General features: G+C 55.6%; 9 protein-coding genes across 9 annotated transcripts; 4 read left to right on the forward strand and 5 right to left on the reverse strand.

Annotated features, from left to right (window-relative positions):
* Positions 1-651: 651 nt before the first annotated feature.
* On the reverse strand, positions 652-3081 carry L969DRAFT_101844 (uncharacterized protein). The gene is made up of 2 exons (XM_014714743.1): positions 1377-3081; positions 652-1326 (listed from the first exon to the last, which is right to left on the reverse strand). The coding sequence occupies exons 1-2, from the start codon at positions 2869-2871 to the stop codon at positions 950-952; spliced, it is 1872 nt and encodes a 623-aa protein (XP_014570229.1). The 5' UTR covers positions 2872-3081; the 3' UTR covers positions 652-949.
* On the forward strand, positions 3016-9233 carry L969DRAFT_15676 (uncharacterized protein; the record flags this gene model as incomplete). Its single annotated transcript, XM_014714239.1, has 6 exons — positions 3016-3954; positions 4000-4148; positions 4199-5660; positions 5707-8144; positions 8189-8797; positions 8849-9233. The coding sequence occupies 6 exons, from the start codon at positions 3016-3018 to the stop codon at positions 9231-9233; spliced, it is 5982 nt and encodes a 1993-aa protein (XP_014569725.1).
* L969DRAFT_321844 (uncharacterized protein) lies at positions 9039-12815 on the reverse strand. Its single transcript, XM_014714744.1, has 4 exons — positions 12594-12815; positions 11933-12526; positions 9618-11877; positions 9039-9566 (listed from the first exon to the last, which is right to left on the reverse strand). The coding sequence occupies exons 1-4, from the start codon at positions 12627-12629 to the stop codon at positions 9277-9279; spliced, it is 3180 nt and encodes a 1059-aa protein (XP_014570230.1). The 5' UTR covers positions 12630-12815; the 3' UTR covers positions 9039-9276.
* A 33-nt stretch (positions 12816-12848) lies between these two features.
* Positions 12849-16545, forward strand: L969DRAFT_22298 (uncharacterized protein). Its single transcript, XM_014714269.1, has 4 exons — positions 12849-13773; positions 13826-14060; positions 14111-16072; positions 16118-16545. Exons 1-4 carry the CDS (start codon positions 12926-12928, stop codon positions 16280-16282), a joined length of 3210 nt encoding a protein of 1069 aa, XP_014569755.1. The 5' UTR covers positions 12849-12925; the 3' UTR covers positions 16283-16545.
* Positions 15981-18364, reverse strand: L969DRAFT_22299 (uncharacterized protein). Its single transcript, XM_014714270.1, has 8 exons — positions 18218-18364; positions 18050-18114; positions 17797-17995; positions 17668-17744; positions 17237-17615; positions 16632-17183; positions 16118-16571; positions 15981-16072 (listed from the first exon to the last, which is right to left on the reverse strand). Exons 1-7 carry the CDS (start codon positions 18247-18249, stop codon positions 16340-16342), a joined length of 1536 nt encoding a protein of 511 aa, XP_014569756.1. The 5' UTR covers positions 18250-18364; the 3' UTR covers positions 15981-16072; positions 16118-16339.
* A 975-nt stretch (positions 18365-19339) lies between these two features.
* L969DRAFT_85465 (uncharacterized protein) lies at positions 19340-21726 on the forward strand. Its single transcript, XM_014714745.1, has 5 exons — positions 19340-19775; positions 19838-19966; positions 20029-20147; positions 20198-21386; positions 21439-21726. Exons 1-5 carry the CDS (start codon positions 19641-19643, stop codon positions 21619-21621), a joined length of 1755 nt encoding a protein of 584 aa, XP_014570231.1. The 5' UTR covers positions 19340-19640; the 3' UTR covers positions 21622-21726.
* Positions 21456-22611, reverse strand: L969DRAFT_85466 (uncharacterized protein). Its single transcript, XM_014714746.1, has 4 exons — positions 22513-22611; positions 22309-22454; positions 22175-22256; positions 21456-22118 (listed from the first exon to the last, which is right to left on the reverse strand). Exons 1-4 carry the CDS (start codon positions 22559-22561, stop codon positions 21739-21741), a joined length of 657 nt encoding a protein of 218 aa, XP_014570232.1. The 5' UTR covers positions 22562-22611; the 3' UTR covers positions 21456-21738.
* Positions 22612-22636: 25 nt separating this feature from the next.
* On the forward strand, positions 22637-24329 carry L969DRAFT_85467 (uncharacterized protein). Its single transcript, XM_014714747.1, has 4 exons — positions 22637-22868; positions 22923-23060; positions 23116-23196; positions 23254-24329. The coding sequence occupies exons 1-4, from the start codon at positions 22701-22703 to the stop codon at positions 23956-23958; spliced, it is 1092 nt and encodes a 363-aa protein (XP_014570233.1). The 5' UTR covers positions 22637-22700; the 3' UTR covers positions 23959-24329.
* On the reverse strand, positions 23990-27720 carry L969DRAFT_15683 (uncharacterized protein; the record flags this gene model as incomplete). The annotated part of the gene is made up of 3 exons (XM_014714240.1): positions 23990-24370; positions 24422-25661; positions 25715-27720. 3 exons carry the CDS (start codon positions 27718-27720, stop codon positions 23990-23992), a joined length of 3627 nt encoding a protein of 1208 aa, XP_014569726.1.
* Positions 27721-27834: the final 114 nt, after the last annotated feature.

Genomic DNA, 27834 nt, shown 5'->3' on the forward strand with positions numbered 1-27834 from the left:
CACATGATCACGCGCTTGGATGATCCGATCTGGCAGATTCTAGCGACGATCCATGATTAACGCATCGATGTCGCAGCGCAGGTTGACAATGACCCCTATACTCATCAACAGTCTTAAACGCTTCATCTGTCTTCTTCATCGACATCATCGCCGCTTTCTTCTCCCTCACCAGCTGGAAGTGAATTTGTGTCCGCAAGCCGAAGCGTGCCTATTAATAACGCGTTGCACAACCCGAAATTGCATCGAAATATCTGGCGACGCTGGAGAGAGGAAGACCTCATCACTAGGCTTCGATAGCCATGGCCTGCTTACAAGCGTCCGTACGCGTGTAAAGCCCTTGGGACAGCTTCTTCCAACCAAGCTGGGAGCGTTAGCGGCTGCTATCGAGTACGTGTTGAGGCGATTGCCAGTCGAATACTCCTATGCTTCCGGGGCATGAAGAAGATTGTCACTCACACAGGCGTCACTTCGTTCTAAACGAAAGACTGGCAATCACAATACTTTTTGTCCCCCTTGATTTGAGAGCATAGGCAGACACTCCGGCTTGCCTACCGGGTAACGCATGCTCGAAACGTTCATGAATCGGCTCTAGCAAGTTTCAGCGGTCGCAGCGAAGTCAGCTGTCTAATACCAACTACATGACACTTGCCACCGACGTTTTTGCCTTACATTATCAGAGCTCAACTCCCAAACGCGCTGGGTCGAGGATGGCTCGTACCTTGCGCATACGCCATGCGTAAGTGCAAGCTGTCCAGTGGTAGCAGCCAGATCAGACTACGTGTAGAGGCGCTTCATTGGCGACCCCGGCAAATACGCCGAGATTGTTGAGCTCATCGCCAAAAGCGTCGAGCTCGCCTTCCAGCGAAGCGTGTCCTTTGAATAGTACAACATTGACGATCGATGCAAGGTAGATGCGGCCCAGTCGTAGGCCGCAGAGTGTCCTGAGCAATCATGCTGGCTTTGTGTGCAACGCTCGTAGTCGCGTATTGAGTGTAACGAGTGCATTGTCATTTATGATGAGGCCAGGAAAGGCAGAGCCATCATCGGGTCTGTCTCGCAGTGTATCGTACGCAGGAACCAGACGGGTCACACCATGTTCGAGATCGATGCTGTCGAATATCTTGCCCAATTCACGATGAGTACCAAGAAGTCTGTGAACTGCTGCGGTATCCTCTACTAGTAGTGGCTCGATGTTCTCTTCGGCCACGTATCGATGTCGATTCGCACTGCCATCTTGATCCAAAGGGCCCATGTCGTCGAGCACCTGGTAAAATGGCTGATCGGCTCCTCGTGGTAGACGATGGATCTGCATCTGCGCTTGCCACTCTGTATCGCTGGAGTCAGCACGTTGCGCGTGGTGTAGCGAAAGAACGAACGGTCAGGTGCTTGACAGGTGAGGTCCCAAGAGATGATGACGCCTGTATAGCCGTACTTCTTGTGCCTGAAGACTGTGCCTATAGTGTACGCAGGTGAGCCCGCGGTACGGCGCAAAGGCGTAGACGTTTCGAGCAGGGCAGCCTCGAGCCTCGACGTCTGAGCTTGGGCTTCCGCTCGACGATACGGGGGCGCAGTGAGTGCGAACCGGTTCAGAGAGTATAGATCGAGCGGCCAACGCTCGGCAAGAAAGCCTACGCTTCGCTCCGAGAGTAGGTAAGCGACGCCGTTGGTGCTGAGAAAAGCTTCGATGCACCAGCTGATGTAGATTGCAGAGGGCTGACGACTTGCTTCGGGAGCTTGTCGAATAGACACTCTGATATTGCGACAGATGCGCATCAAAATGTCCACGGGATCCGATGGGGCGATGAGACCATTGACATCGTTTGCGCTTGCACCCATGGCGCGTAGGCGGTCTATGAGAGTTTGCGATGGGATTGTCAGCTGGCGAGTGCCCTGAAACGGATCGACATAGTGTCGACTTGAACCATCGAAAACGACAGCTAGCATGTGACCGGGATATCCCACGGGGAAAGCGGAAAGACCGATCGATCTCGCGAGGTGGACAAAGATGAGAACGAGTGTCATTGGCAGTGTCTTCTTATTATCTGCGATGTGGCCAAGGAAGTGATTGGTCAGATCATGGTAGTGCTCCGGCGCTGCCGGACCATAGCCATGTTGGACCATGACTTCATGTATAGCGACAATCTGAGCATCAACCGGTGAGCCTCGATCAAAAGTCGGCCAGGTGATCAGCGCTGCCGCAAGATCATTCAAGGACTGCAACGACGTCGACATGAGATACTTGCAGTCGGGCTCGAGCATGCAAGATAGGCCAGCGACGCTTTCGATGAGATCGCCACCACCCTGGCTGAGCTTTTGCCATACGTCAAAGACCCGCTGGCGAGCAAGATGGCACACGATTTGGTCGAGCCAGTAGCGGCGTGACAACCAGTTCTGGCCCATTCTACGAAAGACAGGCCGGTTCCGCCTCTCCTCTGAGACGGTGACCGATTTGTGCTGCAGACACGCGTACATAATCTCATCCTTCGTTCGAGCGCTCTGGAGACGGTGGAGCGTCTTTATGGCGTCTATTCGGAGTGTACCCGAAGCTGTGACTGCATCGATGCAGAGGTCGGTCTCGGATCTCAGGCGCATAAGCCGCTTGAATTCGGCTTCGGCTTGCGTGTCAAGGTCGATCGCTTGGTCAATCAGATCTCCATAGGCTCGCGGAAAGAGACCCTGCAGCAGCATACGCCAATAGACGCTGCGTGAGATCTCCTGTTGCCACGCCTTGCAGACAAGCATACATTTCGCCAGTGTGCGTGCGCCGGCATCGCCCTCATCGAGCAGCTCCTCATCTGGCAGGCTGAACGCGGAAGCGCAAAACCCGATAAAGATCTCGCCGAGGACATCGATGGGCAGTGTGACGGTCATGCTGACGAGCCCTATTGAGCGTCCGACGAGGCTGAGCGCTGATATCGCTGATCGCTGGCTGATCTTTCCGCTGATCTTGTCGCGTCTTGCAGCGTTTGGGCGAATTTGGTTGCCAGCTGCACAGCTTGGCGCCCATGAACGACGATGAAGACCGCACAAGATCTGCTGTACGGTGACGAGCGGGCGAGAGGCAGTTCGGCCGATCCGGCAGTGCGGCATGGCGCTCAATCTTTGACAATCTCGACGAGCAACCTGCATAAGGCCCATGCTGCGTCACATTCACTCAGCTCGAGTCTGTCTGCTAGCAGCAACACGCCTACGGATGATACATTTGGTCTGAAGCGTCGTACATTGTCTGCTTCGCCGCGCTCGCCTCCTCGCGGGGTTGCGCAGCTCTCGCAAAGTGAGGACGCGTTTGGCACGACGACTGCAAGAGGCCATCGCCTCAGCGCCAGCGTCGCTTCATCCGCTGGGGGAGACATAGGTTCGACTGTACTTCAGCTTGCCACGCCTACTTTCCACGATCGCGAACCCCGGCTCACGGCGCAGCCCTCATGGTCCAATCTCACGACTGAGAGCACCGACCAATTTTACGACCCAGAGCATGATGATTCTAACGACATAGCAGCTTACGAAACATCGACAACGTATCATGACGCATTCAACGATAGACTAGACGAAGATCAATTTGATTTGTATACCAACGGCCTCGAAAAAGGCGCTCGCATAGAGCGATCTCGTCCCCTCGGACGCGGTCTGCAGCGGCGTCTGACAGCCTCACAGCATGACGGACTGTCGAGAAGAAAGACACTGCTGAGCTCGGCCGCTCAGACCTTACGCAAAGCTTCTGTGCGCGTCGTCAACGTTGCTGGGCGCGATGTCGTCGAGGCTTCCCGCCACGCTCAGAGATTGGCCGATCATGATGACAGTCTCGATACGTCCGGCTTCGAGACGCCCGTCGTGACACTCAGCTACACATACAAGCTAAATTCGCCGCTCAAAGGCAATACGCTGCTCGTCTTTGGGCCAGAGAACATCATACGCCGAGCAGCGTTCAGAGTACTCAAGCTGCCATGGACAGAGGTAAGGGGAATGCGCGCTTGTCGGGCTACGCTGATATGCGCGCAGCCGATCATACTGCTGCTCATCGTGGCAGACACTGTGTTTGCGGTCATTCAGAATTCTCGAAGCGTCTATGATTACCCCAGGCCAACAAGAGCAGGTTACTTCCAGGACTGGACAGACTATGCGCGCTTCAGTGTCATGTGCATCTTCACGTGCGTCGATCTCCATCTGCTCGCTATCAGCTGACGATGTCGTTGTCCAGCCTTGAAATCGCGTCCCGCATAATCGTGTCTGGCTTGATCAGCAATCGCATCGATGACCGTGCGCAAAGTCGAGCGAGACCGACAGAGTCACTCCAGTGGTCGCCGCCGCGCGCCATGTACAAACACAAGACTGAGACAGTCGAGTCTTTTCTGGATTCAAAGGCGCCCAGAAGCAATGCCTACTCCCCTGCGACAGCACTAGACTCTGCTGCGCCGTTCGATCTCGGCAGCTATCCGCCCCCTTCGATGCCCTGGCGTAGCAGACCATTCCAAGAAGCAATACAAAAGCAGCACCAGAATGTCTCGACAGCCTATCTGCGACACTCTTGGAATCGGATCGATTTCGTCGCCGTCTCTTGCTTCTGGTTATCGTTCATATTGGCCAGCGTTGGTATCGAGCAGCGCGACGATTTGTATGTGTTCCGTGCAGTGTCAGTCCTGCGGGCCAGTCGATTGTTGGCCATCACGTCTGGCACGTCAATCATCCTGCATTCCCTCAAGGTTGCAGGCCCGATGCTTGCCAACGTTGCTCTTTTCGTGGCTTTCGCTCTGCTCATCTTCGCCATTGTAGGTACGCAAGCCTTCCAAGGGAGCTTCAAGCGATCTTGTCTCTTCGTGGATCCGCTAGGTCTCAGCAATATCACGCTCGGTCAGCATTGCGGAGGCTATATCACGACGAACGGACAAACGCTGCCTTACATCTCGACAGTCTCGACATACATCACGCCCAACGCCAAAGGGTTCATCTGTCCAGTCGGTCAGCTCTGCATGGAGACCGGCAATCCGTTCAATGGAACACAAAGTTTCGACTTTTTCGTGCCAGGGTTGCTGCAGACCTTTGTCGTTGCGTCTGCCAACACATGGAGCAGCGTCATGTACGAAATGATGGACGCAGACTTCTTTATCTCCTGCCTATGGAGCTTGGCCAATATTATACTGTGCAACTTCTGGCTCATCAACTTACTCGTAGCTGTCATCACCAACACCTTTGGCACCATCAGGGACCATAATCAATCTGCTTTTGCCGACAAAACGTCTTCTGCAGAAATCAGTAACACCCCTACGGCCGAGCGACCAGCTACAAGCACTCGCTTAAGTACACTGTGGAACAAAACCCGGTTTTTCTGGATCGGGCTCGTCTTACTCGATCTCTGCTTCCAGGCCCTCAAGACGGACGATAGCAGTCCGCAGAAGCTGTGCATTCTTGACTGGGCAGAGCTTTGCATGACCATCGCATTCGACGTCGAGATCTTCTTGAGATTGTCTGCCTCATTTCCAGATTGGCGGACTTTCTGGCAGAGTGGCCAAAATCGATTCGACTGCTTCTTAGCGATCGTGACAAGCTTCATTCAACTGCCCTTTGTGCACAATCACAGACAGGTGTATGGCTGGCTTTCGTGCTTTCAGCTCATGCGTTTCTATCGAGTAGTCCTCGCTCTGCCCCGGTTGCGCGCACTGCTAGTACGCACTCCGTCTGACAAGAATTCTTGGCTGAGCGAAGGGACAGGTCAAAGTTGCAGCGAGCAGCTCAGCCCTTTTCAATATGATCTTATTCCTTATGCTCATCAATGGCCTGGCAGCTCTTGTGGCGACCGAGATGCTCCGCGGCGTCATCCCTGCTCAAGATGAGAACGGCAACGATATCGAACACACATTCTTTCAACTGTACAACGGCTTCTTGTCGATATATCAGATCTTCTCATCCGAGAATTGGACGGATGTCTTGAACGCTGCGAACGCTGCGACCGCGGTTCATCGACAGGCCATCCTGGCCTCAGTCTTGCTGGCCGGCTGGTTCTTCGTGTCCAACATGATCGTTCTACAAATGTTCATTGCCGTCATCCAAGAAGGCTTTGACGTGCCAGAAGACGAGAAGCTTCGTCGACAGACGGAAGCGTTCCTCGAGCGCGGAACGACTCACACGCTCGACAACAGCTGGTTTCGTCGATTCCATCCCTACCATCGACCGGCCGACAGCCTCAGCCATATGTCGGGCGAAAATCGTGCGTCTCTCTTTGCACTGAAGATGCTGAGTAACAAAGGCGATCATTCTACGCTGCCGTATGATGGTGATTCGCCCAGCAGTCCGGGGGAGCACGGGCGGAAGAGCCGAGCCTCAACCTTTTATGGCGGCCTCGGCATCGGCACAGAGGAGGATGCGCTCGACGAAGTAGAAGTCCATCGTCAGCTCGCTGTCCTATCGTCGCTACGGCCGGGCTACAGCGAAGGACCCCAAGTTCAGCATGCAGACGAGGACTTCTTAGCAGCACGGATGATCGAAGCATATCCCACCTATGATCGCTCGCTGTGCCTGTTCCAACATGACAATTACATTAGGCGTAGATGCCAAGCAATCGTGGCTTCCCCGTATGGCAGCCGTCTACGAGGGCGGCCTGCAAAATCGAGGCTACGCTTCATTTTCGACAGCATTGTCTTCGCAGCCATCGTTGGCTCTATCGCTATCGGTGCGGTCGCCAGTCCCGTCTTTCGCCGGCAATACTTCGTCACGCATGGCACGATGCGACTCGCTTGGTTTGATCGCATAGAGATTGGGCTCGGTCTCATCTTCTTTGTCGAATTTTTGGTCAAGATCGTCGCCGATGGCTTGGTCTTCACGCCAAATGCGTATTTCCGCAGCATTGGCAACCGTATCGACTGCTTTGTGCTTCTGACCTTGATCGTCAACGTCTCTACCACGCTCAGCGGCGGCGCCGCTAGCAATAAATTCACACGTTCGCTCAAGGCATTTCGTGCACTCCGTCTTATAAACTTCTCGCAGACGATGCGGCAGACCCTCGTCGATGTCCTCATAACCGGTATAGGCAGGATTCTCGATGCGTCCCTGCTGGCACTGCTCTACATGGTGCCATTTTCCGTTTGGGCCCTGAATATATTTGCTGGGCAGCTTTACTCGTGTAATGACCCGAGCGTCGCAACACGAGAGCAATGTGTTGGCGAGTACGACGCCAGCACTGTAGGTGGCTACACCTATCGCGCCTCACGGGCCTGGACTAATCCTCAGTGGAACTTCGACAACTTTCAATCAAGCTTGCTGATACTCTTCGAGGTTGTCTCGCAAGAAGGCTGGATCAACGTACAAGAGTCACTCATGGCAATCACAGGACGCGGACTACAGCCTCAGCCCAATGCTTCGCAAGCCGCTGGCATCTTCATGGTCATCTACAACCTGCTGGGAGCAGTCTTCGTCCTGACCCTCTTCGTCACCGTCATCATTCAAAATTACGCCGATCGGTCTGGGGCGAGTTTCTTGACAAGCGAACAGAGGCGATGGATTGACTTGCGGAAGCTACTAATGCGACAGGCGCCCTCGCGACGTCCGAAGCAGCGTCCATCGACGCCATTCGGTTCTTGGTGCTACGATCGAGCGACACAAAAGCATGGCTATTGGTCTCGCTTTATGACTACACTGTACATTGCGCACATATGCCTGCTGCTCACTCAGGGGTACGGTAATCCCACCTGGCTGGTCATGTCGCGCGATCTGATCTTCGTCTCGCTTACGTTCTTCTACCTCGCCGATATCGTCGTGCGATTAGTCGGCATCGGTCTCGTCATGTTTAGAAATCATTGGTCGACCTACGATCTCCTGTGTGTCTGCGGACTGTTTGGCACTACGTTCCCAGTCTTGCTCAACACCGCGAACGAGGCAACGCTCCAAGCTCAGAAGCTGTTCCTTGTGCTTGTTGCTCTGAAGCTTGTTGCGAAAAATGATCATCTCAACCAGCTCTTCAAGACAGCGGCAGCTAGCCTGCCGGCGATTGTCAACTTGCTCGGCCTCTGGCTCGTCCTCTTTTTGGTCTGGAGTCTGGCTTACCTGGAGATCTTCTCTCTGACGATCTGGTCGACCTCCGAGACTTGGAACCAGAATTATTCGAGCTTCCCCAAAGCACTCTTGATGCTGGCCATCGCGAGTACTGGTGAAGGGTAAGCAGACCCTTCATACCGCCAGATAGCTAAGATGCATGCAGATGGAACACCTTTATGCACGACTACACGGTCCATGCACCATACTGCACGTCTTCGAGCAATTACCTGTTCAATGACTGTGGCAGCCCAGCTTGGTCATACATTCTCTTCATCTCATGGAACATCATCTCGATGTACCTCTTCCAGGCGCTCTTTGTGGCCGCTGTCGTCGATAACTTCTCTTATGTTTTCCGGCTACGCGGAGAAGCTTCGAAAGCGATAAACCGGGAAGCGATGCGCAAGTTCAAAAAGGCCTGGTCCGAACTCGACAAAGGCAGAACAGGCTTTCTGCCGCCCAGCAAGTTCGCTGCGCTGTTCTCACGATTGTCAGACGTGTTCGATCTAGCAGTATATGAGCCACAGTATCGAGTTCATGCTCTCCGAGACGGCGCACGGGCCGCAGATAGTCGGCAGGGCGACATCGATACGAGCAAAATGTGGCACCTTCTCGAAGCCATGGATGTCCAGCGTGTAGTCGCGCGACGGAAGACTTACAATCGCATCTTCATGGAAGCCATCACGCTACAAGAGTCTCCGAAGGGTGTCGCTTTCAACAGAATGTTGCTGCTCCTCGCTCAGCACACCCTCATCGTCGAAAACGATGCACTGCAGTAAGCCGCTGGTCTATGTCCTGTGTGATACAGTGTCTCAGACTAGCACAGAATCGACGAGCTGATCGAACGAAAGGCCGTGCGCGCTCATATCGATGATCTCGTTCAGTTAGAGCGTATCAAAGGAATGCTACGATCCGTCTACTGGCGACGTCGCCTTCTGGCTTCCAGGCGAGCGCGTGCTTTGCAGCTTGCTGCAGAGGTACCAGCGATACAGATTATCAACAGTGACAACCCAGATTCACCGCGTCGGACGCCTCGGCTCACGCTCGATCTTGATGCTGCGATGCGTAGTCAAGACGGCGGCCTACCTACTGCGACACCGCAGAGCTCCGTCGGCCCATCGCCTCTGTCAGCGAGTCAGGTCCGCTTTGTGGACGCGATGGAAACGTCCGTCTGGACCAGGGTAGGCGAACGCTCATCCATGCAGGAGTAGGAGCTTGACAATGGACTGCAATGCAATATGCTTCTACAAGAGTTCAGCGAGCACCTGGAGGTCTGTAAGCCTGTCGAGGAGCATCTGTGCCAGTCGCTGGTTTAGCCGGAGCATTGCCATTGACTGTAGGCTTGGGTGTATCGCTACTCGAGACGGTTCGAGGAGCGAGCACGATGCGGGGTCGGCCGCCAGCGCTCGTGCTGGGCGTCGACGCCTGGCTGCGAACAGGTGGGGTGAAGCTGCGAGCGGGTGGGCCACCAGTAGCAGATGCGCTTCGCCACGCTGCTCCCTCGCCACCTGCTGGCGATTCCGTACGAGAGGCGATGCGCATGGCTGCAGAAGGGAGTGTCAGCTCGTTTGAAAAAGGAGCGAGGCGGAACTGACGCTGTCCTGAGCTGGGTTTGTTCTTTTCGAGTCGCCGTCTCTCGGCCTCTTCCTCGCGCTGCTGCCTCTGCTTGAGCAGTGCAGCGTCCTTTGCTCGTTGCTCCTCCCGTTCTGCCTTGCGCAAAGCAATCTCTGCGTCCAGCTTCGCCTTTTCGTCCGCAACCTTCTTGCGTTCTGCCTCGGCTGCAGCTTCTTTCTCTGCCGCAAGGCGTTCTTTCTCTGCAATATGTTTCGTCAGCGCATTCAGGGCAAGATCTAGGAACGGAGACATGCCGAGACGTTCGGCCTCTTCGCGTTCTTCTTGTTCGCGGGCCTCGCGCTCCTTGCGCTCGCGCTCGGCTTGTTCTGCAGCGCGTGCTGCCAAGACGGTTGCGCGCCTCTTCGCCTTCTCTTTATCGATCTTAATCTTGGCGTCGGCAAGCTTCTTTTCATGCTGCTCGCGACTATCTTTCTCCGCGTTAGTTTTGAAGCTTTCATAGTCGGACAGCACAGTTCGCAAGCGTTTATTCAGAGCGAGATCTTGCGTATGGCTGGATTTCAAGTTAGCGATGAGCATGGTGCGCGCGTATTCGTGCGCCTCTCGATCTCTCGTTTGTTGTCTCTCGTAATCTTGAGACAGCAGCGGCTGCTCTTCCTGTCGGTAAGCGCGTTCGATATGATCCATACGTTTCGCGACGATTCTGAGCTTCTCGGCCATCTCCTTTTTGTCCTTCTCGATCTGCTGGACTGACATTTGCAGCAGACGATCTTTGTCGAGGCTTTCGAGGTTGGTCAGATCGACCTTGAGACCGGGACGACCGGCCATGCTCTCAGCGAGCTTCTTGACTTCCTCAAGTCTGTTTTGCTCTTGCAATTTACGCAGCTTCTCGAGCTCGCGCTTCTGTAGATCTTCTCGCTCTCTTCGTTGTGCTTCGTCTGCCTGAAGCTGCGTACGGATCGCTCGCTGATGTTGCTCTTCCTCCTTCTTGCGAGCCTCGTTCTCGGAATGAAGCTCTTTGCGACGGGCAATGACGCGCTGTCTGTCGAGATAAGCTTGACGCTCAAGGGGGACCTGTTGAGCTAATGCCGCCAATGCAGCTTCGCGTCGGGCAACGGCATGAGTCAGGCTCGACTCGGCAGGAGCGACGTGATCCAGCGTAGCATAGAGACCCTGAGCGAGTCTGCTCAGGTTCGTTCGAAGCAAAATGGACGGCATCGGCTGCAAGACATCAAGGCTGTGCGACTTGAGCGAAGCAGCCTCGTTGCCTGCGAAGGAACCGAAGAGATCTTGATCGAACTTGATGAGACCGGATGAGTGATCGAGCGTGACGTCAAGTTCGCCTCTGCGACAAGCAGCGGTGACAAAGCGCTCCAATCGCAAGCTGACCAGTGCCGCATCTTCATCCTTTGCGAAAGAAGCAAGCTTGACGGCGCGAGATAGCTTGATGGTATCGTAGACCTGAGCGAGCTGCTGGAAGAGTCGAGCGAGGACGACTTCTTTGAGCGGGTCGACGTAGCGCGTATAATCCGGGTTGGCAGCGAGCTTTGCGAGAAGAGGCCCGATCTTGCGCGTGATGAGCAGGGGTTGGAAGTCTGTCTCGAGGATTGCATAGAGTTCTTGGATCTCGGACGAGGCTCGCTTGAGTGCACCACGAGCAAGAGCGTCTCTGATCAGAGTGGCGCGAGCGGGCGCAACGCTGAGTCCGAGAAGATTGACAAGCTGGAGCACTTTGCCTCGTGCCGCTTCTCCGTCCTCTGAACCGAGATCTTTGCGCCTTGCAGCCGCAAGACCGCCACTGATGGGCACGGCGAGCGCGCTGAGTAGGACGAGACTTGCGAGCGATTCGGCAGAAGCGGCAGCAGTCGCTTCGTCTTCTGACTTGGGCGCCTGGTAAATCGAGTACAATTTGCCATAGGCCGCAGCATGGAAGAGATAGTTTTCGCCGACGCCAAAGACTTTGACCATACGGTCGTAGAAGGTAGCCATCATATGAGCTTTCGGTGCGCGCTTGCTCATAGCAATGAGCTTGTGGATCTCCTCGGCCGTTCGGAAAGCTTCTTGCCAGAGCTCGAGCTCAACGGCGGCGCCAAGTTGCTGGAAGCGAGTCTCGAAAAAGCGCGTCAGAGTCTCTGCTTCATTGAGGTTGATCGAGTTGTTTTGAGCCTGCGCCTTCGGTGATTGCGAGGTCGCGAGATGGTTCTTGATGTTGTCGCACAACCTACGAAACTCGGTCTTTCGTCCGTGCTGTAGGCAGAACTTGTAGGCCTCTGACGCGATATTCTGCGGTATCATGTCAGGCCAGGCACATATGCAGGACGCGGCTATCGAGACTTGCCTGATAGCCGACTTCGAGACGGGCATTGTTCCTGAGGATGTCGAGCGAGGTGCGGTAGGCCTCCCAGAGGAATCTTAGCCAGGGGGTGACGAGGGTTCGGTAGGTGCGGTCGCGAGAGCTCTCCTCGCTGACTGCGCTGAGGAGGAGTCCCTCGGGCGTCTCGGATGCTTCGAGATCCTCTACATCCTCCGAGATGGCAGCTTTGACGGTGCCTGGCTCTGCGTGAGCGGTCGCGGTCGTCTGGCTTTTGCCGGTCTGCTCGCTCGCAGGCGCAGCGTTCTCTGGCGCAGGACCTTCTAGCTCGTCGACCTTGTCGAGCGCCTCTTGCAGCTTGGCCTTCGAGCGTTCGATGAAGCGGTTCATCACGACCTCGACGGAGCCTACCGACGTGTTCTGGGCGACGTTCTTGTAGGTGTGCAGGCCTTCCTTGGCGGTGCGACCCTTCTTGAGCTGGACACAGAGGTCGAGGAACTTGACCATGATGGGCTCCAGGGAGGCAAGAGGGGTCTGCCTGAACCTTTTGCTGCCAATCATCTCTGTCAAGGTGGACAAGGCCGCTGACGGTTGGCCGACGGAGATGAGCTCTTCTGCGCGCTGTGAGGCGGGACAAGGCGCAGTCAGCTACACAGCGCCGAGCGACAGGAGAGCAAGCTGAACTCACACGCAGGGCCGTCTCTGGCCTCGAATAGACTGGCATGATGCGTGAGAGGAGAGCAGCCCTTGCAACGAGGCTACTCCTCCGTCTGCGCTTGCTGAGCGAGCGGTCCTTACTCTACACTCAGCCGGTCCGTTGTCGTGCTCTGTCTGGTCGTGCAGGAGCACTTGGAAGGCAGGCAAATCCTTGGCTACTGCTTGTGACACACCGCTGTCCGGCTGGTGGCTCGACGCGAAAAATTTGAATTCACCCGTCAAGTTTGGAGCGTGAAGCTGTGACATTTCAAGCCTGGCCAGCTCAAAGGGATCGAGCTCTCCTGAGCTGACTGTCGCCCCACCATGTCCGCATTCGATCTCCTCAAGACGCTCCAACTCGACAGCGACAGTTTGACAAATTTGACAAACGGCTATTCGCCTGCCACGAGTGAGCCAAAAGCGAGTGCCCCAGTCCTCCCTGCCGAAACTCCAGCCCCCAGACCGGCAGGTCGAGAGGCAGATCTCCTCGCCATCCTCAGCGGTACGAGCAGTAGCTTGCGAACGCCCTTGTCCAGCAGTCCTGCCGTCAAGCAGGAAGAGACAGACGCGCCAATCGATGTCAGACCGACCATCGAGCGTACTACAACGCCTCCACCGCCAGAGCCGTCCATGAAGACTACACCGTTTGCCTTCAGATCACCTTTCGATGCTATGCTACCCGGTAGGGCTCTCAGCTCGCCCGCCACAAAGAGCGAGAGCCCCGTGCCTGCGCGAATGATGACACCAGAGCGATCTCCTGCAAGTCGGAAGCAACGAGCTACATCTGCGCAACCGAGCGCGAGTGCAGCGTCCAGCCCAAGCAAGAGTGAAGCCTTTGGACCTCTGCCTGCAGTGCCAATCAGGACGGCAACGCTGAAAGATATGAGCAAGGTCGAGACTACGCCGATCAGCCTGTTCACGCCTGCTCACCGGAGCCCGGGCAAGAGACTGGCAGCACACGGCTTCGTTGCATACGCCACTCCCCTCGGTCGTATCCGTGTCGTCGATACCGACACGGGTGCTCGATTGCTCCTTCAGGGCCTCTCGAGCCCGATCATCGATCTGCACATCAGTCCAGGTAGCGTCAGCGGCAAGCGACTCATCGCTGCTGTCGATCATGAAGGCACGGTCATGGTCTGGCGAATCGATGAGCGACTTGGCCCAGACAGCAAGTAAGTCTTCAGCGTTTGTCTGACCCTGGCCGTCACTGACCGATCGTGACAGAGTCGAGCTCGAATCGCGACATACCAGCCAAACCGCCCCATCTGGTGCCACAGTGCGAGCGCTACGCTTCAATCCGGATCCAGCAACGCGCAAGCTCTCGTTGCTCGCGAGTAGCAATCAGCGCGAATTGTCCGACGTCTTCACGCTCAGCATGGATCAGGCAAAGTCAGGCCAGCTCGACTTGATCTCACCCTCCAATGTACCGGGTGCCACAATTCCTCACATACGCGAACAAGTACGCTCCGTACGGATTGAGAGCGTACAGCGAGCTGATCAATCGGGTAGCACTTTGACGACGCGCAGTGGTCTCTTGACGGCAAGTCGCTAGTATTGCTAGGCTCCAATGGATCTGGCAGTCTCTATGACGTCGAACAGACGCCCGTGTATCCGTCCGAGCTTCTCGATATAGGAGCCCTTCCTCACGACCTGCTGTCTGTTGGCCTCCTCGCCGATCAGCTCGCTCCCGGCGGCTTCTCTCTTGTCGCCGGGACAGAATCTTCGATCTCCATCCTCCCTCTGGCCAGCAAAGCAGGATCTGACTGTCAGACGAAGCGGAGAAAACGGGCAGTCTCTCGCTTCGACATGACGGAGCGCATCGTCGGCCTGGCACAGACATTGAAACGCGATGCTGCTTTTACTATAACTTCCACGGGCACAATATCGTACATCGCATCGGCTGAAGCGGACAGCTACTGTATTACGAACATCGAGACGTCCATAGCCGATGCATGGGACATCGTCGTCGACATGCACGAAGACAGTTCCGTGTGGACAACCTACGTCCTTCACAGCAAGGGCATCAACAAGATAAAGATACCCCGAGAAGCTCTCAGAGAGGCAGAGACAATTACGCACAAAGCTTCAGTGACTGCTAGTGTTGAGCAAAAGGCTACAGCGGCTCCTGTCGCGAGCAAAGCTATTAAGGTCGACGAGCCTGCTTTGTCGGGACCGCCACCCGCTCCTGCTGTAGCGAGCACGCCAGCAAAAGCACCATCACCTGTGCCACAAGCTGTCGTGAGTGTGCCGCTGCCCGATCGCCCTCCCACAAAGAAGGCTCGGTCCACAGCGCTTCCCGCAGAGAAGCTGCCCGAGAAAGATATCAAGCCTGATCTGGTAACACCAGCCGTTGCGCTGCCCAGTGAGACTGCTGCAAAATCCAAGCAGGCTACGCCTGCAAAAACAAAGGGCAAAGACAAAGCACAGACTGGTAGCGAGGGCGAGACCGCGCAACCAAAGCCTGCACCGGCAGTAGGAGCGTCAAAGGGAGGGGACACGGTTCCTGTTGCAACGCCGAACAGGTCCGTTGCTCCGAAAGTGTCGAGCAAGGCCGCGCAGCCGATTGCGGAGACCGCAAAAGCGCTTCGTGCTGCTGATCTTGCCGAGCTGGAGGCCCGTCTCAGCAAGCGCATGACAGACGAAGCCACTGCACAGCGCAAAGAACTTCAAGCCTACATGCTCAGTCGCGAAGAAGGCGAGAAGGAGCGTCAAATCGAAATTCTTGAGCTGGTCAGCCAGAGCTTGGCTAAGCTCGATCTGGCAGAGGCAGTACAGCAAGCTACGCAGACCATGGTCGATCTCGTTGTCTCGCAAACGAGCGAGCGTCTACAGACGCACCTTTCGGCGCTTCTCGAAGACTCAAATTCAAAGAACGCCGAACAACGCGCGGCTTTCGATGAAACTGTAAAGAGTGCTACTCAGGCTACCATAACAAAGAGCCTGCCTGCTACTTTGGCCGTCTTGCAAGAAGCTCTCGTACTTCAAATGGATCAGCAGCTTGCCAAGCTTGATGCGATCGTCAGCAAAACACAGCAGACATCAGCCGTGGAAGTGGAGAAACACATGATCGAGACCACCTCAGCATACAAGGCCATACAGGCTCAGATCGGCGACCTGGCAGCTGCTCAATCGAGGGCTAGCATATCCGTTGCGTCCAAATCGCCTGCCATTATAGCCAACGGGTCAGGACTCGGACTCCAGCCTGACCAATCGATCGAGGGCGTGCCGAGCTTCTACGAGGATCAAGTCCTCAGTGTGCTCTCTTCTCAAGACGCCGATCAGCTTGCGCAATTCGTCGAGCACTCTGACTTACCTCTTGCGCTTGCTGTGATCAAAGCGCGGGAGCTCTCGAGTCCCGTCGTTTTGACGTTACTGCACCGGCTGGGCAAGGCAGATGCCGCCACGCTAGATGGACCAGATCAGAAGAAGCTTGCTTGGATCATCAGTGCACTGCGTGTCATTGATCCTCAGGTATGTCTATCGAGACCCTTTGCGAATGTTACTGATAGCTTGCAGGACGAACGCACGCGGACTTATACGCCACAAGTCGTCAACGCGCTCTTGAAGGAATCTCTTGGGCCACGTCTTGCAAAATACGCCTCGCCAGTCGGCCGATCGATGCTCACGTCAGCCATCGAGCGAGCACAGCTCCTCTTGCCGGGCATCATTCGCCGACAATAGAGAGTGATTGTAAGGCTAGACAATGAGATGCAAATCGTGCTAGTATACATGGACGTCTCAGAGATCAAAGAATGGGTTCTGTTTCGGCTGCTGTTGTGCTTGCGCCGGCTGGCCGAAGCTATTATCGAATCCGCTGAATGCGTTGGAGTTGCCATTGTAGGCACTTGAACCATTTGACTGACCAAAAGGATTGCCGTTGCCCGTCGGTTGAGGACCAAAAGACGAAGCAAAGGCTGCGTTCGCATTGCTGGATGCTGGTCCTGTCCTCGTCTGAGTCAACGTAGCAGCACTGGAGACGTGTCCAGCCAGCAATTAGCGTGAACAATATGCATAGCATGTTGAGACGTACGGCACGCTCTTGTTTGCCCATTGACCAAGTCGCATGTTGCCCTCATTGCCAAATGTATCAATGCCTTGACCCATCGCGAGCAGATTGTTGAGCTTGTCATGCTGCCCATCGTTGCGCGTGGCAGCTCTGATGGATTTGGCAGCTTGTGTGGGCATGATGGGTTGTGAGCTAGACCGGAAGAAGTCTTGCTGGGGTATCGCAGGCTGAACCTGTTGCCTTGGTGGTTCTGGTGTCGTGGCTGGTTCGGGCGTATTGCCGAATGCCGCAAAGGGATTGTTGGAGCCGATAGCAGTCTGCTGCGGCACGAGAGGCTGCTGCTGAGCCAGATATGCCTGCTGCTGCATGTATGCCTGCTGTTGCTGCATCTGGGCAAAGCGCGCTTGCTCTTCCATGCGCTGCTGATACTCATATTGCTGTTGCGCTTGCAGCTGCGCGGCATCTTGCTGGTATTGGGCATAAGGATTGAAGCTCGTGTACTGGGGCTGTAGCTGCTGTTGCGGCTGACCAAAGTTGAGGTCGACGAGTTGGTTTTGGTATGCGTTAGGCCCATCACTGCGAATCACCACAATGAGTGCGTTGCTCAGGATGGCCTCTTGTGAACGCACGATTGGAAGCCATCGTCAAAGAGAGCGTTCTGATTCTTGAGCTCTGCTTCCCTCCTCGCTCGTTCATCTTCTTCACGGGACAGTCTCATGGCTTCGGCCAACTGCTCGTCATCCTTTCGCTGTCGCCTTGCGCGAGTCTCGTCATCGTCCTGACTCCTCTTGGATTCCTCGATAGCTCGTTGAAGGTCACGCTCTTCCTTGCTCATGCCGCTCGAGGAGACGGCGGGTGTCGAGCGCGATCGCGGAGGGGGCGAATATCTGTCGTCGCGCGAGGGCGTGCCTGTCATCCTGTCTCTCATGTGCGCCCTCGACTTGCGCGCATCCTTCAGCCTGGCTTCATCTTGCAGTAGTGCTGTGATGTCTTTGGCCTTTTGCCGGACTGCGCGGATCTGATGAGTCCCGGTCGGCGCTTCTAGACACGCTTGACTGACCATTGGCGCCTTGATCTTTGCCATACTCGTCGATATATTGGAACTCTTTCAGTGTCTTGATGATGTAGAGATTCTCTCTGCCGCAGCGCTGTCAGCAGGCACGTCGAGCGTTTCAAGGGGCAGGCTTGCTTGAAGTAGAGCACGACGTTCTCTGATCCGCCGTGGAGGCAATAGTCGAGCACGGTGAGCGCCTTGAAGACGTGACGCCAGTTCTTGCCCTTGTCGTTCAGTCGCTTGTCGAGCATCTCCATGATCTCCACAAAGTCTTGCTGGTTGTACGTCAGTTGGGCGAGCTCGTTCATCTGCCCGCCGCTTGGCCCCCAGGGATCTGCCAAACGAGGCGATGAGCCTGGACAGGTGAACGATGGAGCAGCAGACTTGCCGTTGGAGGTCGCATCTCTGACTTTGGTCTGGCAGTCGCTGTAGCCTTTGGTATAGTTCTTGACTCTGCCAAGTGTCGTCGCAGTGCAGCATCATCGTGGCGGGCGTAGAAGCAAAGCAAAGCGGGTCCGGTCAGCGCTGGCAAGGAGACAGAGCTCGAGAGACGCACGTCCGCAGCGTCGACTTGCCCAGCTGCTGCATCGTCGGCTTTGTGCAGCTCAAGCTACGATGACGCCCGCTCAGCAGCGAGCTCGGCGATTCGGACCAAACGCGCGCTCCTCACAGCTCACGGCCTCACGCTGACACACCGTCGGAGTCTCCTTCACTGAGACATAGGCCCAGTCGAGCATGCAGTGCATTGATCTGTAGAGATGGCCGAGGCTATGTAGACTCCACAGAGGCCGTGAGCTGCGCGAGTGCCGCACGGGCAGGCAGGCCTGCAAAGCACTCTGGCTACCATGCTGGAGACTGATGACCTTCCCTGTGTATCTTCAGATGAGGCTGTGTACCAGTCGCTCAGCACTCGAGGTCAGCGAGGATACTGCTGCCTTGACAGGTCTATGGATGCAGTCCGAGCTGCTGGTCATAAGCATTGACGCGGTCCCAAAATCTGGATAATGGCAGCAGTCGACATGGGCGAGATTGTTTACTTATAGGCATAAGCGATATATTGCAAGAATGCAAAAGCAGCTGATAATTCTCGACGTATAAGCTATCGTAGATCTACATGCTGACAGAGATGCCTTGGCCGATATGAAGTGATCGGAGCTCCGAGGGCGATGAAGATCATGAAGCAGTGAAAACAACGCATACGCTTGTTACGGCTGCTTTGTTGGCGGACAATCGATCCTGTATGATGTCAATCTATGCAGCTTCCGCCGGGACAAGCGTGCGCGCAGTCAACAGCACAAGACCTGTCGGGCGCACTGCCACGTGAGTGAGGATTTGCACCAGCTTTGCACCCTAGACGCTCTTCATTACGAGGGACAGTCAACCGCGTGGCTGTCCGGCCGGCAGAAGAGTCCTTCCTGCAGTCACATATGTGCAGCAGCTGTATGCTCACGCAGATCAGGCCCAGGCTTCGACCCGAGCTCTGCTTGATTTGGCCGGCGAGATGCCGCAGTTCATGAGCATCGCAGAAAATTGAGCGTGATCACCGAGTCAGCGTGCGGATCGCGATTGGTAGGGCCGGGCGATCCCTTTGAGCCACGCTCATCTGCCAGGGTTTTTCATGATTTGATCGAATCAAGGCACTCCTTGTCAGCCAGCCGGGAACGGAATTCGACCGTCGCGTGTCTGGCGCAAGAGCGGATCAGCTTGGCGGTCGCTTTTGCGGATCACTCCACGGGAGAAGACCTCCAACAACAATGCCTGCCGCTCTGCAGCAGCGAGGTCAACCAGTCGATGCGTGATCCGAACAGACAGCGTCGACCATCTTGAAAGCGCGAGCGAGCTTGCTTGCTGCCGGCTTGTTTGCTCGAAGCCACTGGCTAGAACTAGAACGGATCGGAGTTGGTTTATATCAGATCTGATGCAGTTGTGTGCCACAAAGGACGAGCAGTAAGCAAATGACACAGACCAGTCCGTCCGCCATGGAGAGCCCGACACCGCCTGTGGCGCCCACTTTGACGATCGGGTATGTTCTTGCAAGCCCAACTGCGCAAAACGATGGTATCGCCCTGGGCTTGGCGAGCGTCTACACGGTCGACCTGGTCATCTCCTCGGTGGTGAGTCACACGTATAATACCCCAAGACGGCCTGCTGATCGCTTGTGGGAACGATCGAACAGTCGTTGGCCGCTGCAATTGGGATGCTGACCGGTTGCTATCTCATCAGCGCCGGCAGAGATTCTGGCGCTCGGCTTCGGCAAAGGCTCATCATGAGTCTCGCACTGTCAGACATTGTGGATTCTGCCGTCGTATGTCGTGCCATTGCTCGCCACCCTAGATGCCATTTGGCTTACGCGCGTGGGCCTGCTAGATTATCGCGACAACATCCAGAGGGGTTGACCACCCGCTGAGCTCCTTCTCGCCTGGCTGCAATGCCGCCGGTTTCTTGTATCAAACGGCAACGCTTGTCAACGACTTTTGCTTGATCGCGTACGCTCTCTGCTTCACGACCGCACATACCTCTGATCTCGCGAGAACAGCATCGCTACAGCGACATACCTCATCGTGACCCACCCGCTCTCGGTTTTTACACAACGCATGACGCAGACCAGATGGGTTATCGTTCTCAATGTCTTCATGTGGGGCCTGTCAGCTATCGTGTCCGGCGTCGGATTAGCAGTCTACGGCTTTGCCGACTTGGGCGGCTTCTGCAGCTACGGCAAGAATGCGGGGCCGTTCAAGGATCTCATCCTCTTCGTACCACGCACTGTCACTTTCATCATCGTCATCCTCATTTACCTGAAACTCTTTGCATTCTTCCGACGTAAAGACTCGCACGCCGTTCATTCGTACGACAGTGGGCCCGCTGGCCAGTCCCTAGACGCTATACCCGACTTTGACGAGGACGGCAATCTCAAGCCAGAACGGAGCAGAAAGATGTCGCTCGCCAGTCTGCAGCATTGGTACATCTCTGCCTCGATCAGAAGAGGGAGCTCCTCTTCTGTCCGTAAGGAGAGCAAAGACAGCGACGCGACACTCGTCGAACCTTCCGCCACCAGCGCGTCCATCAGGTCGTCGCCAACGACATCGACCGCGTTTCAGCACACGATGGAGAAGACTGCTTCTGCCATGTCTGCGCGAGACAAGCACGATCTCGCATCGCGGCAGAGGTGGTCGACGTATAGCTTCACGCCCGGGCCTGCCGTTCTTGAGACGAGCGAAGCAGTACCGGACTCGCCCATCGTCAGTCCGAAGCATGCCGTACACAGCGCAGGCGTCATAGAATCGTCTCCTGAGCCCGGGCTGAAGGAGTATACGCCAGGCAGTATACCCATGTCGCATCGAACGGGTACATTGCCTAGCAGCGACAGTATGTCACGAGGCATGTCAGATTCAGTTCGCCGCGGATCCCTATCTGCGATACCTGCGAGAATACTAGCAGAAGCCGGTCTCTCGCCTGTCATGGCGGCGCCGCCAATACCCTCATCGCAAGAAATCCTCGAATTTGGTGATCGTGAACGGAGGCGGTCCTCTGCGCCTACGCTCGATCATGACAAGATAGAGGAGGACGATATGAAAGGCATGTCATTTTCCGAGGCGCTCAATGCGCCGACCAAAAACACAAAGGGCGTGCTGCAAGATGTCGACGAAGCCAATGTGAAGCCGAGAATGAGTGCGCAGGAGATGAACAGGCGGGCGAGCATGCTCATGCTGCTCTATCCTGCTGCTGTGAGTCTTACGCAAGGCTGCGGTCGCATAAGCTGACCGGGTTGCGATGCAGTATATCATCTTGTTCTCGGTCTCGCTGGGACGCTTGATCAACAATCTTGCCAATCACGGTCAAGGCAATTCTGACTTGCAAGCAGCCAGTCGATGGCTTGTGTTCTTGCAAGGATTTGTGGATGCGCTCATCTACCTCATCATCGAATGGCGATTTCGTGCAGCCGCAAAAGGTAGAACGTAAGGGGTTCCTCTTCGCAGTGGTGTGGTTCTGTGTCAGTAGCAGTCTCTCTGTCTTGCTGTCATATGCCTTGTTGTCATTGATCACATGTATTGCTGGCTACAACCTATGACTAGCGTCTCACTGCGCTTTCCGGCGGGCCTCTGCCACAGCTGCGAGCCGCCTATCTTCGGCCAGGAGGGCGTTCCTCTCCCACGCCTCTGCGTACCATTGCCCGCTTTGCAAGAGCAAGATGCCCGCGAGTGCGAGCACAGAGAGCGCGTTACTCGCGCAGAGTACGCCGATGCTCTCGGCTCTCTCGAGGGCAGTGAGCGGTTCAGTTGTCATTCCGGCAATCTGCTCAGCTGACAGAGGCGTCTTGCTGATCATGTTTTGGAACGAGAAGAGCAACGATGGATTGAGTGGGTAGGCCTTTTTGGGCGACACGAAGGACTCGGAGATGGCCTCGAGCGTGGGCACCGTCACTGTCGTGTAGAGCGCTATGCCCATGATCAGCAGCACTGTCTCGCGTACTCTGTCAACGGCTGCGGCTACGGATGTAAGTGTCTGCGCGTACAGACAGAGCCGCCGTCAAAGTAGAGAGCGCTATCTGTTCCATCGGCGAGCTTGAGGCAGATGGCAGCCGTGATGACAACCATCTACATGGGCTCTAATCAGCCCGTACTATTGACCCGACAGGTCCCAGCTGACCATGACGTGCAAGAGCGTCCGTACAGCGAGCGGACCCGTCCAGAGGGCATAATAAAACCGTTCTGCCTTGTCGAGACTATCGTGAGTGGGTGGTTGAGGCCCAAAGAGGACAGGGATGTCGACGATAGCGCAGATGAAGAGCGTGCCTGGTTTGCCCGTCTCAGCTCGGCCGAAGAGCGTGCGGCGAGAGGAGAGGGGGCAGACCGAGTAGGAAGGAGCATGCCACCATGACTGCCGCTGATCTGAAGCCCATCTCGTGCGCACAGACTGAAAAGGGTGGAGGGCGGCGCCTTTCGATATTTTGATAGTCGCGCGCTTCTTCTCAGATAGTGAACACGCTTGGCGTCACACGTCGCACCTCGAGCGACGTAGCTCACCCCCTTCTGCCGACTATGACCTCGCTCTCCGTTGAACAAGAAGACGCCGTGATGCAGAAGGCAGCCAGCAAGCAAGCCAAGCGGGAACGCTTCGAAGCGGTCTGGCCATTGATCAGGAACGAACTCGACGAGTACATGGCGTCAGAGACGATGCCATCTGAAGCTCGAGCCTGGCTCAAACGAGTGAGCCCACCGCGAGCAACCTCTTGCTTGACCGTTCTCATCACTCTGCGCCAGAATCTCGACTACAACACGCCAGGCGGCAAGCTCAACCGCGGCATGTCAGTCGTCGACACCGTCGAGATTTTGGCGGCTCATCCCCTCTCGGAGACCGAATACATCCAAGCCGCTATCCTGGGATGGTGCATCGAGCTCGTACGCACCTCTTCTGTGACTCTGTGCAGATAAGCTCATCAAGGCCCGAGCACAGCTGCAAGCTTACTTTCTCGTCGCCGACGATATGATGGATCAGTCTATCACGCGACGAGGCCAACCGTGCTGGTACAAAGTCGTACGTCTCAACTCGCTCATCTCGTGAGCCTCGTACTGACCTTCAGCTCGCGAGCAGGAAGGCGTCGGCAACATCGCAATCAATGACGCCTTTATGCTCGAAGCAGCAATCTACTACTTGCTCAAGAAGCACTTCCGGTCACAACCCTACTATGTCGACCTGCTAGAGCTCTTCCACGATGTCACTCTCCAGACTGAGCTCGGTCAGCTCATAGATCTCATCACAGCACCCGAAGATTCTGTCGATCTGTCCAAGTTCAGTCTGGAGAAACACCATCTCATCGTCGTCTATAAGACGGCGTACTACTCCTTCTACCTTCCCGTCGCGCTCGCCTTCCATTTCGCAGGTATCACAGAGCCGCAAGCTTTCGACAAGGCGAAGGCGATACTGATACCCATGGGCGAGTACTTCCAAGTGCAAGACGATTATCTCGACTGCTATGGAACACCGGAGCAGATTGGCAAGATTGGCACCGACATTCTCGACAACAAATGCAGCTGGCTCATCAACACTGCACTCGCCATTGCTTCGCCAGAACAGCGCGCTGTGCTCGACGCAAACTACGGCAGAAAGGACGCTGATGCAGAGCAGCAAGTCAAGCAGATCTACGTTCAGCTCGATCTGGCTACCCGCTTCGAGTCCTACGAGGCTCAATCGTACAAGCAGATCAATGCTGCCATAGACGCCGTTGATGAGAGCAGTGGTGTCAAGCGAGACGTCTTCAGGGCTTTCCTCGCGAAAGTGTACAAGCGCACAAAGTGATCCTTTAGCCATTGCATGCATTCTAGAGAGTCTATCTGCGCTCGCCTATGCGCGTTCCAACACGCACGAGGGTCTCTATAGCATGCGAGGAATTGAGAAGCAAGTCTTCATCGAACTTGACAGCGCCCGCCTTGAAGAGCAACAGGATCGTCGAGCCGCCAAATTTGAAGTAGCCGACCTCGTCTCCCTTGTCGAGCTGATCGCCGACTTGACGAGTCTGACAGATCGATCCTACGAGCATCGCGCCGACGCAGATATAGTAGACTCGACCGAACGCTTCGGTTTCGATCGCGACATTCTCTCTGACGTTGTCCGTATAGATCCCCACTGAAGATCGCACCGACATGGGGTTGACTGAATAATACTCTGTGCCCATTCGTTTCATGTCCACAATCTTTCCTCTGACAGGACTCTGCACACGGTTGAGCATACGGCGCAGATGTATGCAGCAGTCCTTCCTTACATGGTAACGATGATAATCCTGAGGTGCAAGTCGCATGATGATGAGCGAGCCGCTATTGTAATCCTTTGCAATTGCAGTACTGCCCAGCAGACGTTCGATAGAGAAGTCGCGACCTTTTATCCAGATCTTCGTGGAATCCTCGATACTTTCGAAGGCCATCAGTCGACAGTCTGCGCCACTCACGAGTATATTAGGATTATCAGGCTCGCAGATCGGCCTTGCATCTGGCTTGAGCTTGCGATAGAAGAATTCATTGAAGCTTTTGAACGAGCCAATCGGATCGCGAACTTCGCTAAGGTCCAGGTTGTGGAACCGCACAAAGTTGGGGATCTCTCGCACAGAGCTGGGATCGTCGAACTTCTGACCCTGTTTGAATGACATGCTTCTGAGCATTCTGCGGATCCTGCCGCCGTCGAGTCGATTGCTCATGCCTTTGTACATGAGCCTGATGCTCAGTCGGACGTAGATCTGCATCTTCTCCTCGAGCAACTGACCCGTCGCACGATCCTGAACGATGATATTGGCTGAATTGGCGCCAAGCGAGTAGGCACCTTTGCTGACTGCGCTGATGACTTTGGTGACCCATTTGCGATGGGCTTGATCTGCCGTCACGTAGTTGTTGACGACTAGGTTTGCCAAACTTTGCCAATCTTTGCTCGCGCACACAGCAAGGTGCGTGACGATATCGACCTCTGCCCTCTTCTTCAGACGCGGGTTCTGGCACAGGGGGCAGGACGTGATGTTGATGACGCGCTCAAATGGCTGGTCCTGCTCATCATCGACGTTGTCTGCTTCAATGGACGGAAGCTCGCTGACTTGATGTCCACGCAGCATGGCCGGCAGACCGTTCGGCGGTGCTGTGTGGCCATCAGAAGCAGTAGCTTTATCGCCTGACGACTGTGCGGAATGCCCGATCTGTTCAAGACCGCCGAAGTTTGAAATGCCGTGCGCTACCCCAGTGTCAAGAGCGGGCGTAGCTAGACCCGAGTCGTGGCTCTCTGGCTCGACTCGCCTTTTCTGAGCTTTTGGCTTAACGAGCTCCAGCTCGAGGGCACGGACGACATCATCGATGCTGAGCTCGTCGGTGCTTTCCTTACCATTGTGCGTGAAGATAGATGTGATCGTGTCCGCTGACAGAGTTGAGCCGAGTGAATCTAGCATGGAAAATAACCCGACGTAGGAGACTTTGCCTGACGTGCTAGGATCAAAATGACTAAGATACGTGCGCCAAAATTGCTGCCTGTCGTAAGGAGATAATCAGTTGCATACTCATGTGAATAGAAGTCCACTGACCGAAGTGCAGCATAAGGGGAGAAGCGGGCCCTAATTGTGAGAGAAGGGACATGCTTAAGATCCGTCCCATCTTTGACGACTGCGAGCTTATACTCGTTGAGATGATCGCCGCGTAGGTCACCTTGAGGTGTTGTGGCGTATAAGCCTGTCTGCTCGTCTGGTCTCGGTGCATGTTCGAGGAGATCTACGAGAGCTAAGGAGCAATCGCCAATGTGGTCGTTGCTGCTTGCCCGATCCCAATCATACAAACTTGCCAGGAGCTGGAAATTGAGCTCGTGGCGTCGTACGTGGAAGAACAAGCGCTCATTCCATGCTGGATTGAGAGAATGCCTGATCACGCGGGTGCGAAAGACCTTTTGACCGAAGGAGAGGATAACGAAAGGATCGCAATCGAAACCCGTTCGCAGCGCATTCTTCTCGCGAGGCAGATCATTCGCATGTGCGATCTCGACGAAAACGACGCCGACAATGTCATCGCGGCCACCGGTTTCAAAGTGAAAGCCATGGGTGTTGCGCCGACGGAGACGCTTGCGCGCTTTGACTTTGGGCTGGACAGGCGAGGTTTCGATCGACGATGTCGAAGCATATGAACCATCTCGATCGGAGGCCTTACGGCGACGACCTGGCAGACGGCGACGACGTGAACCTGGCGTGGTTGCACCTTCTCCGGGCGTTGTGGCTCCAGGCGTACTGGCAGCCTGCGTCGAGTGCAAAGATCGGCTACTGCCTGCACGCTTGATAAAGTTGGGGATGCTGAGTCTGGCCTTCTCGCGCTCGACGACGGGCGGCGAGTCCGTCTGTCGGAGCGCAATCTCGGGCGAGTGACTGCGTGTGCTTGCGGAGCCGGTGCGCACCATGCTTGGAGATGCAAACTGGGACGGATAGCCGACGACATGTCGAAAGTAGTCGTCATCCTCTAGCTCTTTACCTGAGCCTACTGCATCTTCGTCCGGACTGAGCGTCTCCATGTCATCCGATGCGTCTTCCTCATCGCTTTGATCAACGTCATCGAGCTCTACATCGGAATCCGAATCCGATCCGGCCAAAGGATCAAGTTGACGTTCTTCGTCGTCTATAGGCTGTGTTCCCACTGAATTGGCAGGAGGAGCTGTCAGAATACGATCTTTCCTCGTCTGTGGCAGATGTTGTCGTTCCCTGATAGCCTCTTGGACGGTGTCTCTTAGTTGATCGACCGGATTTGCTATCGATAATTCGGAAAGTCGTGTCGAAGTGTCCAGGATTGCATCTGAGCCAGCCGTTGGGTGTTCGCGTGGGACGGGACCGTTGCGAGGATCAGCAGCAATGAAGCCAATCTTGACGAGGACATCGCCGGTGATACTAGCAGCGCGGCGGGAAGAGGTAAGCCGGTGCCACTTTGGATGGTTGTCTGTATCATCGTATAGGATCGCGGGGCCTTGTGTAGAGGCTTGCTCGAACCACTGGTCTGCACTCAGCGAGACTTCACCGAGGTAGTCCTTCTTGACGCGATCCTTGTCCCACATGACGATCTCGATCTGCTGGTTCGCAAGGTCTGCATGCACTGCAGTGACGAGCACGGCCGGCTGAGCAGTGTGACCATCTGCAGTCTGATGGGCCAAGGCTGCACACGCGCTTGCATCTCCCCAGACTGGATTCAAGCTTTTGCGCACGACGCTGGACTCTGCACGGACGTCGCCCAGTCTCAACACAGCAAAGGGATCGGAGGTGCCGTTCCTGTCCTTGGCGGCGAGGTTGCGAGCGGCGAGCAGTGAGACGCACAACGTGCCAATAGGCTCAGTCTCGTCAGCGCTCGTCCGACGGGTCGCGCCGCCTCGCTTGTGTACGAAGGGACGTGCGAGCTTGCGTCTTGTCTGAGGGAACGGCAAGCGAGATGAGATACGCCTTGTCTGGCCAGAGGGACGCTGCAGCTGCGCACTTGGCGCAAGGACGGACACATTGCCGTCGGCTTGTTCCAATGTATCGTGAGCCTGCCCTATGACTTCGTGTCCGTTGCTCGTCCGTGTCATGCTCCCTCAGTGTCAGTGAGCTGCTTCGTGACTGCACATCTTCGGCCGGGATTCGCACTGGCAGCAGGTCGGCTCACTGTCGCCGCGGCCGTCGCACTTTCGCGACATTTTTGG

This window comes from Mixia osmundae (genome assembly GCF_000708205.1).
Source record: "Mixia osmundae IAM 14324 unplaced genomic scaffold scaffold_2, whole genome shotgun sequence".
Lineage (NCBI taxonomy): Eukaryota > Fungi > Basidiomycota > Mixiomycetes > Mixiales > Mixiaceae > Mixia > Mixia osmundae.

Coding starts and splice junctions, on each gene's coding strand:
- L969DRAFT_22299 (XM_014714270.1), bottom strand. CDS start 18,249: ATGCAGCAGCTGGGCAAGTCGACGCTGCGGAC. Junction 17,745..17,796: donor AACGTCGTGCTCTACTTCAA/GCAAGCCTGCCC, acceptor GCGCTGCGGCAG/AGAGAATCTCTACATCATCA. Junction 17,616..17,667: donor CAAAGATCAAGGCGCCAATG/GTCAGTCAAGCG, acceptor AGATCCGCGCAG/TCCGGCAAAAGGCCAAAGAC.
- L969DRAFT_22298 (XM_014714269.1), top strand. CDS start 12,926: ATGTCCGCATTCGATCTCCTCAAGACGCTCCAACTCGACAGCGACAGT. Junction 13,774..13,825: donor CGACTTGGCCCAGACAGCAA/GTAAGTCTTCAG, acceptor CGATCGTGACAG/AGTCGAGCTCGAATCGCGAC. Junction 16,073..16,117: donor TGCGTGTCATTGATCCTCAG/GTATGTCTATCG, acceptor GATAGCTTGCAG/GACGAACGCACGCGGACTTA.
- L969DRAFT_85466 (XM_014714746.1), bottom strand. CDS start 22,561: ATGGGCTTCAGATCAGCGGCAGTCATGGTGGCATGCTCCTTCCTACTC. Junction 22,455..22,512: donor GGCATGCTCCTTCCTACTCG/GTCTGCCCCCTC, acceptor CGGGCAAACCAG/GCACGCTCTTCATCTGCGCT. Junction 22,257..22,308: donor GGACGCTCTTGCACGTCATG/GTCAGCTGGGAC, acceptor GAGCCCATGTAG/ATGGTTGTCATCACGGCTGC.
- L969DRAFT_85467 (XM_014714747.1), top strand. CDS start 22,701: ATGACCTCGCTCTCCGTTGAACAAGAAGACGCCGTGATGCAGAAGGCA. Junction 22,869..22,922: donor CTCGAGCCTGGCTCAAACGA/GTGAGCCCACCG, acceptor ACTCTGCGCCAG/AATCTCGACTACAACACGCC. Junction 23,197..23,253: donor AACCGTGCTGGTACAAAGTC/GTACGTCTCAAC, acceptor GCTCGCGAGCAG/GAAGGCGTCGGCAACATCGC.
- L969DRAFT_321844 (XM_014714744.1), bottom strand. CDS start 12,629: ATGCCAGTCTATTCGAGGCCAGAGACGGCCCTGCGT. Junction 11,878..11,932: donor GTCTCGAAGTCGGCTATCAG/GCAAGTCTCGAT, acceptor ATGATACCGCAG/AATATCGCGTCAGAGGCCTA. Junction 9,567..9,617: donor CAAACCCAGCTCAGGACAGC/GTCAGTTCCGCC, acceptor TCCCTTCTGCAG/CCATGCGCATCGCCTCTCGT.
- L969DRAFT_101844 (XM_014714743.1), bottom strand. CDS start 2,871: ATGACCGTCACACTGCCCATCGATGTCCTCGGCGAGATCTTTATCGGG. Junction 1,327..1,376: donor CACCTGTCAAGCACCTGACC/GTTCGTTCTTTC, acceptor CCAGCGATACAG/AGTGGCAAGCGCAGATGCAG.
- L969DRAFT_85465 (XM_014714745.1), top strand. CDS start 19,641: ATGGAGAGCCCGACACCGCCTGTGGCGCCCACTTTGACGATCGGGTAT. Junction 19,776..19,837: donor ACCTGGTCATCTCCTCGGTG/GTGAGTCACACG, acceptor ACGATCGAACAG/TCGTTGGCCGCTGCAATTGG. Junction 20,148..20,197: donor AACGACTTTTGCTTGATCGC/GTACGCTCTCTG, acceptor TCGCGAGAACAG/CATCGCTACAGCGACATACC.